The 18,120-nt window shown below is 41.3% G+C and overlaps 1 protein-coding gene across 2 annotated transcripts in view; it reads right to left on the bottom strand.

The window, feature by feature from the left end:
• Window positions 1-18,120, bottom strand: part of MRPS9 (mitochondrial ribosomal protein S9) — a 209,466-nt gene that overhangs the window by 103,272 nt on the left and 88,074 nt on the right. For both annotated transcript variants that reach the window (XM_033949660.1, XM_033949659.1), the window contains exon 5: window positions 13,171-13,250. In XM_033949660.1, the coding sequence (XP_033805551.1) occupies window positions 13,171-13,250 (80 nt within the window). The remainder of the gene's footprint in view (window positions 1-13,170; window positions 13,251-18,120) is intronic.

The raw sequence follows: 18,120 nt of genomic DNA, 5'->3' as shown, positions 1-18,120 counted from the left end.
CTCAAGGAAAAAGCATTGTTTGATTATATGAAAGTTTATTTAATGGATGATGTTCAATATTCCAGGGACCTCCAAAGAAAGTAATGTGAATAATTCTTGCCTTTAAAGGAAAAAAAATTCACCATATAGATAGTTCAGCAATATGAGAAAAAACTACTTTATGTCTTTTGTAAAAAAAAGGTTGCAAATTTTTAAAAAAATTTAAGGCTTTGTTTTTGGTACAATTTGGACTTTCTTCATTATGATGGAATGCAGCAAAATATCTTGCCCTTGGGTTGCTACGTTTCAGCCAAAACAAATGCAAATGGCTTGTTGGATGACAGCTGTTTGATAAGGCTCCTCTACAAGACCTGCATGCTTTACTTTTTTCCATGGAACTTGGGATGAAAGGCAGAAGGCAGGAAGAGAATTAATGTAGCATACAGTCTAAAGGCAATGCTACAACCGTGATTAAGTAGAAAAGTTAAAAGGCACAGATTTTCCACAGCCTCGCTGCGTGCAACCCATCCGTGTAACGAGTTGACAGGCCTAGCGCGTCAGCTCCATCATCCTCTCCGACAGCTAAAAAAAAGAAAAACGCAGCACTGCATATCCCCTTTTCAGAGAAAATTTGCGTCTGCACCATGAAGCGTTGTACATTATTTATCAGCACCGCGGGGGGCTTGAGCCCATATGGAACCTTCACAAATATTACCACAGATCAAACCAGCAGCGTTTCGAGGCAGATTTGACATACCTATTTAAATGAACAGCAGGGGTCTTCAGGCTGCCTCAGGCTGTGCAGGAGGAAAACCTCTGTGGAAAGTCTCTGCTGTTGCTCCATTACTCAGCAAAGCCCCCCACTCTATATTTATCATTCATTTCATTTCTGCCAGGGCAAGAAGCTCATTTGCCCAAGGTCAACAGAGAAAAGAAAAAACCCCACACAGACAAAAAAACAGGACAAGGATTTTTTTTTCCTCTCCCAAAGAAATGAATGCACCTGACAAGTGATTTTGTCCTTTGGGTTTGGAGAGGACAGTAAGCACCAAATAATTCTAAAAAGCACGTTAGACTTTGCACAGAATTAGAAATCATAATTTCTGAGGGGCAGGGAAGGAGTCATGCAAATTAATCAAACTTGTTTATTTCATAAAGCTGGGGGAGGAGGCAACAAGAGGAAATGCACTGTATGTGAAATATTAGATCGTTTTCTTTTTTATTTGCGAGTATTGTGCTGTCAACAGATTTTTGGATATATTTTCTTCTCCAGCTGTGCTGCTCTAATTTGTTGCCTTTAAGGTTACTCCTGTGGTTTTGCATTTACTGTGAATCTTAAAAATCAATAAAAGTATGTAAACTAAAAATCAGAAATCTGTATGCGCTTATGTCTAGAAATTTACATGGCCATATGGAACGGCTCATAATGGACAGCTGAGAGGCAGAACAGAAGGACCTTCACCAGACACTCTTACAGAAAAGACAAGCAGAGAGAGAGAGAAAGAAAAGAGTAAAATATAGCTGTGATCAGAGCAAGAACCAGGTGTTTCTCAATGGACAGTGCCAAATAGGGGTAAATACATTTACCTACAAGACCACTTTTAATTTCTTGTAAAATTAAAAGCATAGCAAAGCAATAATTCTTACATTCTGCATATACCTCAAAGAAGTTCAAAGCGGATTACAATAATGAAGAATCTGGTTGAACCAACTAAGAGATTGCAAATCATCAAAATAATAGTGATTGGCCAAATATAAAATCATAAAAAAGCCTATATACTAAGTTATAAAGGTTCAAAATAAAAAGGTTTTTAGGTATTTCCTGGTTACCCCATAGTGAAAGATATACAGTATCTGATTTGATATGGTAATTCTTCCCATTTATTGGCTACTTGATATACAAAGGAAGAATTTATTAATTGTTTAGATTAGTATCTTCAAATCTCAAAACCTTTCCTATGGAATTTGACTTACTGCCATGTGTAATGGTCATCTCACTGCAATTACTATTACAGGATGAATTTAGATTTCTAAGGGCTCCTTTTACAAAGGCGTGCTAGCGGTTCCTCTTGAGCAGGTGGTAGGTTATCGGGTAGCGCACGCTATAGCGCGCGCTAATCCGGTGCATGCACTAAAAACGCTCGTATGTATATTATGTATTAACATCTTGTATGTATTTTATTACCTTCACAATTAAAAAATAAACAAATTTCAAAACAGGGGAAACTGTGCATCAGATAAGACACTAACACCCCCCCTCGAAGAAAGATCACAAGAAGGCCTGCATCCAAACTAGCCTAAAGCAAGGTGAAAATGAGCGAGATCACAGCTGAATAAGGGTCCACGTGGACCTGTTCACATCAAGTGTGGAAGGCCTTCTATGTATGTAGCATAAGCTGACACCACAGACTACTTTGCAGACTTCTGAAAGGTATCAACATACTATCACTCTAAGGCCGCGGACTCAAGAGCCAAGCTGGCAGAGCAAAGCGACCTGGATCCTCCATGGATACTGGACCCTGGATCAGGAAGTCTGGAGAGAGGCTCAGCTGAAGGCTGCGACCACTGTGCAGGCACAGCAACTCCGTGCACCAAGGACTGAGAGGCCAATCTGAAGCCACCAGAATGACGCGGCCTGGAAGAGCTGCGATCCTCCGAAGGACTCCGCTGACCATTGGCCAAAAAGGAAAAACATACAGGAGCTTCTTGCTTTCGGGCTCAGATCGTTGACTGAAGAAGCGATCTGCTGTCTTGCTTCTTGTCATGGCCCTGATGTCGAAGCGGAGTCTTCCCCACTATCACATGGAACGCCTCTGGAGCTAGAATTCACTCACCTGGATCTAGAGGCTGTCTGCTGAGGAAGTCTGCTTGAACACCATCTACTCCCACCACCTACACTGCTGCCAGCAATAGGGCATGATGCTCCATCCAATGAAAAAAAAGATGGACTCACTGAGCCAGAGGAGTGCTCTTGGATCCTCCGGGTGAATGCCGGAAGCTACTGTTGTCGTATTATTGGAGAAGACCCGGATCTCTCGGTTCACCAGCATCTTCTGTAATCTTGACGGAGCTAGTCAAATGACTCTGAGTTCCAACTGGTGTAATGACTACAGTTGCTGAGATAGTGTTCAACATTCCTGAACATGATGAGTGCAATGAGCTCCCCAGCCCCAAAGGCTAGCATCTGTCCTTGCACGATCCAGAAGGCAAGGTGAAGTGGAATGCTCCAGCAGAGCGATTGCGGGAGATGCCATCAGGTCATGCTTGCTCAGCTTCCAGAGTCCAAGGTAGATGGGTCTGCACAGCATCCCTGTGCAGAACCTAGCGAAAAAGCAAAGCATGTTGTAGAGGACATCAAAGCATGTTGTAGAGGCTAGTGGGGCCATCAAAAACAAGAGGGCATTCAGAAATACTGAAAGGAGACAGATTCAAGACGAATGCTAGGAAGTACTTCTTCACTCAGAGGGTGGTGGGACACCTGGAATGCGCTTCCAGGAGAGGTGGTAGGACAGAGTACAATAATGGGCCTCAGAAAAAAATAGTTAATGTCTTATTAAAGAAATGACAATTTTGCATGAGGTAAAACTCTTTATAGTTTATAAATCTTTCCTTTTGGCTAAGTCTTAATAATAATATTGTAATTTATAGCTAAAGAGACATGTGATCAAGAAACTAGTTTATTTTACTTTTGTGATTATGATAAACATACCGGGGGCCTCAAAATAGTACCTGGCAGGCCGCATGTGGCCCCCAGGCTGTGAGTTTAAGACCACTGGTCTAGAATGTCTCACCTATTGCACTGGAATATTACTTTAGAAATTGATATTTGAAAATCCAATTGACAGTAAGATCTATAATCTGAAGTTTTGCACCACCTGTGATACAATTTCTGTTGTGTATTGTATTGTGTGCAAGCTCTGTATTGGGCAGACGTCAAGAACATTTACAAACTTGTGGAATAGGTAGGTCTTTAACATCTAATTTCCCATGGTAGCTGATTCCAACAAGAGGCAACCTGATATGAAAATTGTCTAGTTAAATTAATTTTATATCTCACATGCTTCACTGATGGATAATTCAACCTCAAATAATATCTATAAAGGCTACAATATTCCTAGGAGAGAAATACAACAATGGAACCATGTAACTTGGAACATCACCATGTAATATCCAGTATATAAAAGAACACAGTTTAAAAATGTCCCATCCTTCATAAGGTAACCAATGTAACTTTATCAATAATGGGCTAACTATCAAATTTGAGGACCCTATAAATCAGCTGAGGAGCAGTGTTCATTGGAGTCTGAAATCTTTTTCTGGACTGTTTCCTGACATTTCACTTAAATATTACAGCAGTCCATATGTCTGCACTAACAGCTCGAATATTTCAATTTCTTTAAAGTTTCCAGAACACTTTGAAAATTTTAATAGCCACTGACTGAGCCTAAGCCTCAAAAGTTAAATATTTGTCAACAATTATCACTAAAGTTTTCAATTGTGATTTCAAAGGATATGGATTATCATCAATTCTAATTTTTTATTGTAAACTATGATTAAAAGGGATACTTGCTGACAGAAACTTTTATTTCTCTATTAACCTTCAATCTAAATGCAAAGCCCATGTTTCCAATACATGTAGTCCCAGTTTAATCTTGGAGATGACTTTCTGAAGATCATTTTTATAAAGGTAAAGGGTCATGGAATTGATATACTGCCTTTCTGTGGAAGAAATATATATATATATATATATATATATATAGTAATGTCATATGCATAAAAAAGGGGTGAAAACCAATGTAGCTTTCTTCCTAATAATGCCATTAATAGATTAAAAAAACCAGGTAACTTGTGGAACTCCACAGGAAGGCACCCAAGAAAAGGAAGTCTCTCCCTGTGCTTTCATTTGATATGATTGGTTCAATAGAAAACCTCTGAACCATCTATAAACCGTACCCCTTTGGCTATACATTATTTGTTTTCAGAACTTTGCTTTCAGAAAGATTATGGATTAAATCTGGAACACAAGAGCACAGAATTGCCTGGAGATTAAAACTAAGAAACTATAAAAACCTCACCAAGGAAAAACGCAAAAACTTCTATGCCCCAAAAATTGGAAACATTTCAATTAACAGTAGAAACCTTTTTAAACTGGTCAATGACCTCTACAACCTCGAGACACTCACTGACAACCACGAAGAATCCACCTTAACCGCCAATTCCCTAGCAGATTTCTTTAACTCCAAATTACAAAAACTAAGATCATCGATAACCGCCCCGGTCAAGCCCCACAGGTACTTTCCAATTCTCCTTGACACCGACTTATCTAATTCCGACCTAGGGTCCAGAACCGACCTAAGCTGGAACCATTTCACAACCATCGACTGGCAAACTTTTAGCAAATACTACAATAAATATACTAACTCCTACTGCAGACTGGATTCCTGCCCCCCAAACATCATGAAAACTGCACCAATAAACTTCGAAGCCAATATGTTGGCATGGGTAAACCACCTACTATCCACAGGAAATTTCCTGGCAGAACAAGGCCATATTATGATAACTCCTATAATAAAAAACATGAAAGAACCATCCAACGCCCCGTCTAATTACAGACCTATCGCGAGCATCCCGCTAATCACCAAAATAGCAGAAGGGGTGGTAAATGCCAAACTCACTACATACCTGGAAAAATTCAATATCTTAAATGACAATCAATCGGGTTTCCGTTCAGACCACAGCACCAAAACCATTATAGCCTCCCTACTCGATCACCTACACTTACTCTTTAGCCAAGGCTCTAGCGCCCTGATCTTGCAAATTGACCTGAGCAGTGCATTCGACCTAGTCGACCGCTCTATTCTCCTAGACTGCCTCGCATACATCAGCATCTCTGGCCAGGTCCTCAATTGGTTCCACGGGTTCCTGAGAAATAGATCATATAGGGCAGTGTTCTTCAACCTTTTTATATCCGTGGACCGGCAGAAATAAAATAATTATTTTGTGGACCAGCAAACTACTAGGACTAAAATTTAAAAACTCCATTTACGCCCCATCTCCGCGAGCTCGGTCCCCACAAACCATCTGATCCCATCTGCACAAGCCGCAATTATGATTTTATTTTGAACGTATTTTATTAAAGTATAAAAATAAACAATATTCTGAACAATTGTGATTTTATAAATACAAATATACAGAGCACGGACCAACAAAACCCCTGTCTCCCCTCCCCTTCACAAATATCCCCTCTACTATCAAGAAAACTGAACAAGCCAAGTTATTATAGAATGCTACATAGAAATATCATGCTAACAGAATACTGCAGTCCCTAGTTATGTCTCTAGCAGGATATATATTTCAAATTTGATATATTTTAATGACAAAATAGAAATAAAATTATTTTTTTCTACCTTTTGTTGTCTCTGGTTTCTGCTTTCATCTTCTTTTCACTCTTTTCCTTCCAGCATCTGCCCATTCCATCCAATGTCTGCCCTCTCCCCCTTCCATATGTATCTGACTTCTTTCTATGCACCTCTTCCCTGTCCATACAGCCTGTTCCTCCTCTCTCCTTTTTACATCATTCATTCCAGCTTCACTGCCTTCTTCATTTTTATCTCTCCTACACCAGATCTAGCATCTTTATCCCTCTCTCATTTCTCTGCTGACCCCCTTTCCAGCATCAATGTCTCTCTATTTTCTCATTCCTCTCTCTCCCCTTTTCCTCATCTGATCTCTCCATTCCACCCTGACCCCCTTCCCCTCCTGTAATCTCCCTGCCAGCTGTTTCCTTCCTTTTTTCTTTCTCCCTTCCCTCCTTCCTTTTTTTCCTTCTCACTTCCCTCCTCCCTCTATCCAACATTAACTATCTTCCCATCCCTTTCCCTCCTCCCCTCCCAGCAGCATCTCTCCTTCTTCTCCCTTCCCTCCTCCCTCTATTCAACATTAACTCTCTTCCCATCCCTTTCCCTCCTCCCCTTCCAGCAGCATCTCTCCTTCTTCTCCCTTCCCTCCTCCCTCTATCCAACATTAATTCTCTTCCCATCCCTTTCCCTCCTCCCCTCCCAGCAGCATCTCTCCTTCTATCTCCCTTCAAGTCCAGTAACAGCTCTCCCTTTATCCAGCAGCTTCCCAGCCTCCAACAGTGGCTTCCTCCCCTTCCAGCAGCTCTCAGTACTTGCGTACAGGAAGTTTCCGGTAAATCACTGCCCTGGCAAGTAGGAGAGCTGGTGGGAGGGGAGACAGCCACTGTGAAGGCTCCCCAAGATCTTGCTCGCACACGCTGACCATCTCCCTCCACCTGCACCTGAATCTGCAGCTCTCTCCGTTCTAATCGCAACTTCCCCGTGGCCCTCTTCAGCAACTCGGCAGGGGCGGTAATCAAGACAGGATGCTGATGTCGGGACCTTCACTCTCTGAGTCCCGCCTATTTTGTTTCAACTTCCTGTTTCCAAACAGGCGAGACTCAGAGAGGGAAGGCCCCGACGTCGGCAGCCTGTCTTGATCGCCTGAGGCTGGGAGGAACATTAGTCAGCAGGAACCGCAGTCGGGAGGAACTGCAGTAGGCAGGAAATTTAACTGCCGACTTGATCTCGCTGGCCCTGCGCAGACCGGCAGAAATTTTCTGCGGACCGGCAGTTGTAGAACTGTGATATAGGGTGTTCAAAAATGACTCTTTCTCTTATAGCTGGGACAACTCCTTTGGCTCCCCCCTGTCCCCCACCCTGTTTAACGTCTATCTTGCCTCCCTGGGAAACCTCCTGCAAAGTCTCAAGCTCAAATTCTTCATCTACACAGATGACATTACAATTGTTATCCCGCTAACCAGTTTCACACCAGAGCTGCTCAACTCCCTGTCAAGCTTGCTTAATCAGATAGAACTCTGGATGTTATCCTATAGATTAAAATTAAACCCTGACAAAACTAAATTCTTCCTAGCTACCCCCAACGACAAAATCAAAGATACCACAATACAAGTGAAAGGATCGGTTTTCCCCCTCGAACAAACCTTAAAAGTACTGGGAGTCACGCTAGACAAACACCTATCCCTTGAGAAACACACCGACCTAACAGTCAGAAAAAACATCTCGGTGCTCTGGAAACTCCGCCTGCTGGTACAATCCTCCATTCTCAACATCCTGGAACATAAGAAGTTGCCTCCGCTGAGGCAGACCCTAGGTCCATCCTGCTCAGCAGTCCGCTCCCGCGGCGGCCCATCAGGCCCATTGCCTGAGCAATGGTCTATACCTATCTATACCCCTCAATCCCTTTTTCTTCTAGGAATCTATCCAAACCTTCTTTGAAACCATTTAATGTTTTCTTGTCTACAACAGCCTCTGGAAGCGCGTTCCATGTATCCACCACCCTCTGAGTGAAAAAGAACTTCCTAGCGTTTGTTCTAAACCTGTCCCCTTTCAATTTCTCCGAGTGCCCCCTTGTACTTGTGGCGCCCCTTAATTTGAAAAATCTGCCCCTGTCTACTTTTTCTATGCCCTTCAGGATCTTGAAGGTTTCTATCATGTCTCCTCTAAGTCTTCGCTTCTCCAGGGAGAAAAGTCCCAACTGCTTCAATCTTTCGGTATATGGGAGATTTTCCATTCCCTTTATCAGTCTAGTTGCTCTTCTTTGTACTCCCTCAAGTACCACCATGTCTTTCTTGAGGTACGGTGACCAGTACTGGACGCAGTACTCCAGATGCGGCCGCACCATTGCACGATACAGCGGCATGATGACTTCTTTCGTCCTGGTTGTAATACCCTTCTTAATGATACCCAACATTCTGTTTGCTTTCCTTGAGGCCGTGGCGCATTGCGCCGATGCCTTCAGTGTTGCATCTACCATCACTCTGCAATATCATTTACCTGGGCTCCACGAAAAAAAGCACCAGGAGACTAAAACTGATTCAGAACACTGCCGTCCGCCTTATATTTGGCCTGAACAAATGGGAACACATCACCCCCTTCTACCACAAACTACATTGGTTACCATTTGAATCCAGAGTCCTATTCAAATTCGTTTGCTTCTGCTACAAAACTGTTTTTGGTATATCTCCAAACTACCTCAACCCTCACTTCTATTTAAATTGCAACAATAAGAACTCCCGCAGAATTCATCTATTCGCCTTCCCCTCCCTAAAACTATGTCATTTCAAAAGGTTCTTCGACAAAACCTTCGCCTTCTAGGCAGCCAAACTGAACCCATGGCTAGCCCCAATTGCACTCGAAGTCCCCACCTACCTCCACCTCAGAAAACAACTCAAAACCCACCTATTCCCCGAACAGAACCCTTAATACCCCTCTCCTACCTCCCTCACCCTATCCATCATTGAATTGAACTCCATCCTCTCCTTCTTATTGTACATTCCTAACCTGTTAACTTAAATGACCTGTACTTTCCTTTCCTGATAACTTCAACGACTTCATTGTTTGTAACTTTGATTAATTGATGTGAACTGCCTAGAACTCCCTGGGTATGGTGGTATACAAAATAAAGTTGTTATTATTATTATTATTTTGTGTTTGACTGAATCCCTCTGCTTGTTCAAGGGGGAAACAGAAGTGGATTGTTACAACATGAACAACACTGAATTTTTAAATTGGAAATAATGGAACCAATGGGGCTGAATGGCAAAGTTGAACAGCAGCATTTTTTCTGAAGGGATCAACAATTAAACTTTAAATCTATTTGAAAAATTCAAATTTATCTGGGGATGAATTGATTGGTTGGAGAAAATGAAAGTAGGATTCTGATTGGTCACTATGGGTGACAGCATCTAGCTTTAATAGTCGCCATTCTTTTTTTAGTTACCCAGATCCTGGTAGCAGTCAGAGTGACTGAACTTAGTTGTGAATATTAGAAAATTTTGTGGTGTATTTAATTCTGAAAAGACTGACTGAAAACTGTTTTATCCTTTCTCTATAGGTTTATGCTTCCCTGAAGCAGAAAAGTTAAACACAGACAATTAGAAAAATTTCTCATTGAGTTACTAAGATATATATATATTTTTAATGAACTACATATTTAAAGTTTTGAATAAATAGCTAATGATTTTTTGGATATGGAGAAAAGTTTTATGCTAATGATAAGATCTGAGCCACTGTGATTTAAAATTGCTCAGAGCTCATTGAGGCTTTTTCCTCCCATAGCTTTTATGGATTGAGGTTTTGCTTTTGCTTACTTTTCAAAAGCCCCATTTCTCAACAGAAAACCCTTTAAAGCTGCCTTCAGGTATTTTATTACTGACCGTCTTGAAATCACTAAAGCAACTTCAGAAGCTTGTAAGAGAAAATCGCTGGTGTGGTCACTTCTCTGGCTTCCAGGAAACATTATTTATCATAAACCAGCAGTTTATCTACAATGAATTTGCATGCTGTGGAGGAAGGAAATTACTGTCACAGACCATATGAAGGGTAATTTTAAAAGCTATTTCTATTGGTAAGACAGCATGTTACTCACGGAGATGGCTTTTATAAAACTGCCTGTTCTATATGCCATTTTGAATATATTTCTACCCACTGTAAGGCACTCTATAACAGGGTACCTACAATTACCGTATTTTTCGGTCCATAAGATGCACTTTTTCCATCCCCGAAAAAGGGGTGTATTTTAAGGAGAGATGACAACCACCCGTACCTTTTTAAAAACACCGCTTGCCCTTCCTTCCTTTTAAAACCCCCCTGCCCCACAGTACCTTTTTAAGCGTCCCTTAAGCCTGGTGGTCCAGAGGTGTATGGGCCGGCAGGAGTGTGCTGTTTGCCTGCTGCCTGGGCCCGCCCTGTTTTCAGAATGGCTGCATCAGTTCTCACAGGATTCGCAAGAACTGACTTCAGCCATTCTGAAAGTGGGGCGGGCCCAGGCAGCAACACAGACAGCATGCTCCTGCCGGCCCATACACCAGACCACCAGACTTAAGGGGTGCTTAAAAAGGTACTGCGGGGCAGGGGTTGTATTAAAAGGAAGGGCCAGCGGTGAGCGGGGGTGTTTTAAAAGCAAGGGCAAGCGGGTGGGCAGGGGTGTTTTAAAAGGAAGGGCCAGCGGGCAGGCAGGGGTGTTTTAAAAGGAAGGGTGGGTGTGCGTGCCGTGTTTTAAAAAGTAGTACCGTGGGGGGGGGGGGGGAGGAGGAAAAAATTATTTGTCAGCTGGGACAGATCCCTCCTGTCCCAGTCTACCATTAGACTACCAGAGGTGAGGGGGGTGGTAGGTTACAGGTTAGGGAAGGGGGGAAGGTGCAGAGCCTAGCAGGGAGGGAGTACAGGGTGCAGAGCCTAGCAGGGAAGGGGGGACAGAGTGCAGAGCTGCTTCCTGGTCTATTTTATCAAATCCTTTTAATATTTTAAAAGTCTCTATCAAATCCCCTGAGAACATAAGAAACGCCTTCACCGGATCAGACCTAGGTCCATCTTGTCCGGCGATCCGCACATGCGGAGGCCCAGTTAGGTGCTCCTTGTCGGAGACCCGGGTTTCCCTATCCCCGGATATGATTTGCAAGAAGGTGTGCATCCAACTTGTGCTTGAAACCCTGAATGAGAGGGGATTTGATAGAGACTTTTAAAATATTAAAAGGATTTGATAAAATAGACCAGGAAGCAGCATTGCTAACATATTCAGAGGAGACACGGACAAGAGGTCATAGCCTGAAACTGTGTGGCAGCAGGTTCAGGACAAATGTCAGGAAGTTCTGCTTCACACAGCGAGTGGTGGGTGCTTGGAATGCACTCCCAGAGGAGGTTGTGGCAGAAACTACTGTACTGGGATTCAAGCGCAAGTTGGATGCACACCTTCTTGCATATCATATTGAGGGATACAGTAAAGTCGGGTCTCCAAAAAAGAGTACCTAAATGGGCCGCCGCATGTGTGGAGCACCAGACTGGATGGACCTCGGTCTGATCCGGTGGAGGCGTTTTTTATGTTCTTAGAGCCTGGCAGTGAGGGAGGGAGGGTGTACAATTTGGTTCAAAATGTTTTTTCTTGTTTTCCTCTTTTAAATCTAGGGTGCATCTTATAGTGAGGTGCGTCTTATGGAGTGAAAAATACGGTAGGTAGCCAAAGAGTGCATGTTAGGAGCCTCTTCCACATAGGAAAGTAGGCACCTAGGCACTTACTTTCCTTTATACACTACAGGCTTGAATCTCTAAAGGACTTAGGCACTTATAATGTAGGCCTTTAAAACTCTGGTCTACATTACTGTCACCTAAGTTTTAAGAGGTGTGGTTTTGTAATAGGCAGCTATGATTGACAAGAAATAGATGTATGTTCTTAGTTTCTCCATAGCATATATGTTCTGATACTTAAGTTCTCTATAGTATGTGTGTTATTGATCCTGAAGACTTCTGTGTATGTATCTTGTAACCCGTTCTGGGCTCCTGGGGAGGATGGGACATAAAACTAACTAAATAAATATAAGTGCCTATTATTTTAGATGCCATTTAGAGAATTTCCCCCTACTAGCCTAGCCGGGAATATATGTAAGCACTTATGCCAGCCATAGAGCTATTGTAAACAATTTACAGGATTCTACGTTAAACGCATGAGTGGAAGCTCCACCCATGCGTACATTCTGTTGCAAATATATGCTATGCTGGTTAAGTGGATATTTACAGAATAGTGTTTAGGTGGACATTTGAGGACAGATTCTGTAATTGGGTGCCTAAAAAGATAGTCACCTATTTCATATCATTCAAACTTAGGCTCCCCTTACAGAATTGTGCCTAACTAAAACTTAGGCAACTGTTAGGTGCCTATGTAGGTCAGGGTTTTTAAAAGCCTACATTATAATTGAAGCCAATATACTAATTAAGTTGGGTGCCTAACTTAAGCACATCTTTATTTAGGCACCTATTTAGCATCTATCTTTAGGCATCTTTTATAGAATTTCCCTCTTGGCATTTACATGTAAATGTTCATTAATATGTATATAAATACTATTATTTTAAACATTTACCCATGTGAAGGTGGCGTAAATGTTAACGCTTGTGTTACACAATTGTCCCATGTATGCAGATGTGTTCTTGGAAGTGGGGATTGAGGTTTTAGAACTGAAAATGTAAAATAAAATTACATATAAATGCATACAAATATATTCTCTCTGAAAAAGTAACCATTTTTGTTTGGAAAGCCCAGCAAAATCTGCAGAAGGAAACAAGATGTGTGTACTTTTCACTTGTGCAAGTGCTTTTAAAATTGCTTCATAGGACTTACGTGCATTAATGAGTAATATGACTGTTTGCCAGTATAGAACAAAAAGTGAAATGGACGGCCATCCTCTCCCCACTGAATTGCTAATGAAAATCAGAAGAGACACATACAGAAACAAGTATTAATTACATTAATAAAGTGTTTTTTTTTGTAAGATAAATTACCTTATAAAATAGCAGAGCACAAAAGGACAAAGGGCCTGTTTTACAAAGCCGCGCTAGTGGCTGCCGCTCGGCAACGGCCCCGAAACCCTTTAAATCTCTATGGGCTTCGGGGCCGTTACCGTGCTGCAGTCAATAGCATGGATTTGTAAAACAGGCCCAAAGTATTTTGTGGGTATTTTTCAGTCGAGAAAATCAACATCTTAAAACAGACTTTTGCAATATTAGACTTAAGCATTTATTAGAAAATATCTAAATACCTTGTTACATAATAAAGTCCTGCTTACTAAACTTGTGATTACAAGTATAAATATCATATGGATGTACTAAGATAAAATATATATTCATAAAAAATAATCACTCAGGAGCCATTTACTGAACTTTGGCAAGGATACCAGAGTTGCTTATCTGTAGACAGGGGTTCCTTGTAGACAGTAGGGGAGCGCCAACACAGAAATACTAGAGGTCATCCATGGCGATGCTCTCCCATAGCCCAGGGAAATCTTTGAAAAGTGTTCCCCTGAGCATGTGCAGTGATTCCTAAGTTTGTAGTATAGCCGCTGTTTCTGTGCAAGGAGGAGGGGATGGAGATAGAAAAGTGCATCCGCATTCTTCTGTTGTCTATGAAGAATCCCTGTTAAAGGTAAGCAACTTCACTCTCTCCTTCAAAAAACGGGGAATGCAGCCACATGAATGGGTAATCCTAAAGTTTAGAGCTGCATAGTCTTGTTGTATGGATGTGATCCAGCTATAAAATGGCTTAGTGACTATGCAAAGAATTTCTGAAGTAATGGTTGGTGAAAGAGTGAACAGAGGACCAAGTTGCTACATTATAATGTCATGTAAGAAAATGTTGCAATTATTGGAAATTGAGGTCACCTTAGTTCTTAGGCAGTGAATAGATACACGTTCTAGCTGGGGGAAAAATCTGCTTGACTAAAAAAATCAATACCATTCAAAATTCAGTGGAATAGCATGCACTTTGCTACTGGTATACCCAACTTGGCAGGGTTAAGAAAAAAGTTGACAAGTTTGTAAATATTTTTTTTTATTTAATCTTTATTAATTCCATTAATTCTAATTAATTTCCATATACTTATATTCACATTATTAAGAGGTGAAGGAAATATGTAATAACTATGATTAAAATATAATAATATTCAATTTTGTCCATAAAATTAGGAGGTGGGTTACAAAAACAAAATAATCATTAGGGAATTTAAATTATAAAAAGCAGAGACTATCTCTGAAGAAAACCTATAGCCAGTGGGGGGTTTATTTGCAATTTTTGTTTTAGACTTTGCACCATCTTTTCTTTTTTTTTTTTTAATCTTTATTAATTTTAAAAACTTATAAAAAAATGCAGATATAACATATAACAGCACTTGTAACTGAGCAATATACTAAAACAAATTACCCTACTCCCTCCCCCCTCCCTATCTGGATGTATATAAAAATCAAAGAAAATCCAGGAATTAAGGATTTAATCAATCTTCTATTTAACATATGCTTCCAATGGACCCCATATTTCTTTAAACCTTTTATTGTTTCCCGATTGTTCTGTATTCATTCTTTCATACCTATAGCACAAAAGGCTCCTTTTATGAAGTTGCACTAGCATTTTTAGTGAAAATTATGGCCTTCGTAAAAGGACCCCAAAGTGTTTCCCACCAAAAAGAAAAGTTTAACCTATCATAGTTTTTCCAGTTCTTAGTTATCAATTACATGGCCACCCCCGTCATAATCAGAAGTCTACTTTTATGTGTGTCGATTGGACTCTTAGGGCTCCTTTTACGATGGTGCACTAGTGTGTTTAGTGCATGCACTGGATTAGCGCGCACTATATAGCGCGTACTAGCCGAAAAACTACCGCCTGCTCAAGAGGAGGCACTAGCGGTTAGCGCTCGGCATTTTAGTGTGTGCTATTCTGCGCGTTAAGGCCCTAGCGCACCTTCGTAAAAGGAGCCCTTTGGTTTCAACAATGTCCCAAATAAAACCAAGGCATAAGACAATGACATAAAGATACCTAATACCATATTAATTTTGGCCCAAATCGGTTTCCAAAAATTGAGTATCAATGGACAATAAAATAACAAATGATCCAGTGTCCCTACTTCAAGCTAACAGTGTCAGCATCTATTAGACTTTGAATTATCCAACTTTTGCAAACAAACTGGGATCCAAAAAATTCTATATAACAAAAAGAACCAAGTTTGTCTTATAGATGCTGACGCTGTACATCTTATTTTCCAAGTCCAAATTCGTGGCCATTGCGTAGCAGAAATTGTGTTTCTATATTCCAAAGCCTAGATTCTGTAAAGTGCGCCTAACTTTAGGTATGCTTTAGATGTTCGTCTCAAATGCACTAAGCGTATCTTAGGTGTCTATTAGGCATGTGTTCCCAAAAACCCCATATAGACACCAGATAGGCGTCCCTATGATGTTATATATAAAAAGGTGGTTTTTACTGAATTGTTATCATTATTTCAGGACTGTAAGCTTTAACATAATTAACCCAAAGTATGCCATCATTGAAAGGATAATAAAAACACAGTATACCACGTTTAAAAGGATATTTATAATATATTAGTTTCAGTGGGAGTTGATCTGGGAATATCAGCATGGAAGGGGGAAGCTTCACTCCCGTGCTACACAGAAACTTGTATAGCAATGGTATCATTAGCTCCTATAAGAAGTGTAAAGCATAGGACTTTGAGCTCCGTATAGGCTTCAGATAGATGTGGTTTAAGCTCCAGAAAGGCTTTATCACAATACATGCTATTTAGGTCATTCAATCAGCTTTCTCTGGGCATCCCACAGACATTATTTGAGAGAGGTTTTTAGAAGCGATTCCTTGCTCTAAATAACACTCTCTTTTGTCATGAAACATTGCTACAATCAGCTCATTCTTCAAAGTAAACAGAAAGCCCATAACTTCAATTGGCCAAGCTTAAAAACAGAATAAAACACAGAACAGACCTGAATGTTGCTTCTAGTTCATTGCAAATGGAGGTATGCAGCTACACAATGATGACCTCATTATGACATCATCAAAGTGCACCTGCACAAGTAAAAGACAGACCGGGAGTTGAACTCATAACCTCTGGAAGATCAGTACAGCACTTTTACTCATTGAGCTACAGCACCTTCGACTCCAGTTTCTGACTCCCATGTCATATCATAGCTTAGTGATCTGTTAAGGTAAAATCTGCTTAGCTATCATCTCACAGTTAGCTGAGACAAAAGACTGGTAGCTCAATGGCTTAAAGTGCTGCTTTCTTTGTCCCAAAAGCCAGAATCTCAAGTTGGGTTCAATAAATGTGACGTGGATTCAAATACTGCTGTTTTGTATCAAATGAAACTCAACTTTTGGAATAGATTGTTTCTAGTATTGCTAATGTTGTGCTGAATGAGATGAAAATTAGATGTGATTGGTCTGTAGTAGAGAGTTGCACGGGGACAGAAATCCCACCCATCCCCGCCAGGATCCTCTCCGTCCCCACCCATCCCCGTCAGAATCCTCTCCGTCCCCACCAGGATCCTCTCCATCCCCACTCATCCCCGCAAGGAATTACCTCCATCCCCATAAAAAGCAGCAATTACTTCTGACCGGATCATCAATTCCACAGTTTCTTTTGTGTTTGCGCTGCTGTTTTCCTTGTGGAATCTCTTTGGTGGAACCCTTTTTTTGTTTTCTGTTCAGGTAATTAACTTATAAACCCCCTCTTTTACTAAGGCTGACGTGTCCATTATATATGGACGAACCCTGCTTCCAAAGCCTTCCATCCCCGTGGGAGTCCCGTTGGCTAAAGGGGGGTCCCCGTGGGAATCCCGTGGGAGTCCCGTGGGTTAGGGGGGATTCCTGTGGGAACCGCGGGATTCCCGCGATCCCCGTTCCCGTGCAGACCTCTAGTCTGTAGCTTGTCATTTTTATTAAAATGAGCATTTTGTCAGCTGAAGGACATTTGGGAGTCGAACCCAGACCAGGCTCACACCCCAACCTTTATTCTAACCGCTGTGCTACAGAATCAGCCATAAAATCATAGCAATTCTAATTGGATTATACTGTGTTGTTTGGGCACCCAAAGAATGCCGAATCGGCTACTGTTCAGCATATCTCAAGCTGTCAGGATAGGAAACTGACTGAAAGAAGCTACCAAGTTAAGGCACCTGGTTCATCCTCTCCACCTCTCATCTAATCTCATGTTCTCAAATATTATGCTAGTTACAGGCTGTGAGGCAAGAGACATGCCAGCTACCCTGTTTTCCACCCCATCCCCCCCTCTGCAGCTTGGGCTTCATGAACACTAGATAAGACAAAGGTCAATGTGACCAAGGAGTTGAAGTGGTGCTTATTAAGGAAACATTAATGCCCAGCTGCTACTCAATATAAATAAGCACAAGGTGAAAAATGGTATAAGATTTTTATTGCACAGTCCAGGAAAGCAGCAACTGCAGTTCGATGAGATGGATGACAGGTATGCAGAGTAAGGCACTAGTAGATCTAAGTTGTTACTGTGGTAGAATTGGTAAGGTCCCAGAATCTGCTCCTGGTAGGAGAAGGAAGACTGAAGAAAAAGGAAGATGGATTGAGACAAATTAAGAGTTGATTGGTGAGTTTTAGGCTGTTTTTTTTACAAAGGTGCGCTAAATCCACCCATGCACTAACTACTAACGTGTACATAGGATAACATGTACGTGTTAACTTTTACCACACACTAACGGCACCTAAACGGTGCCTCTTCAGCGCGCGGTAAAGCTTGTTTTACCACATGCTGATGCGGAACCGTTT

This window comes from Geotrypetes seraphini, chromosome 6, assembly GCF_902459505.1.
Source record: "Geotrypetes seraphini chromosome 6, aGeoSer1.1, whole genome shotgun sequence".
Classification (NCBI taxonomy): Eukaryota; Metazoa; Chordata; class Amphibia; order Gymnophiona; family Dermophiidae; genus Geotrypetes; species Geotrypetes seraphini.
The sequence above is the reverse complement of the archived record's forward strand: the minus strand, read 5'-3'. Positions and strand labels throughout refer to the sequence as shown.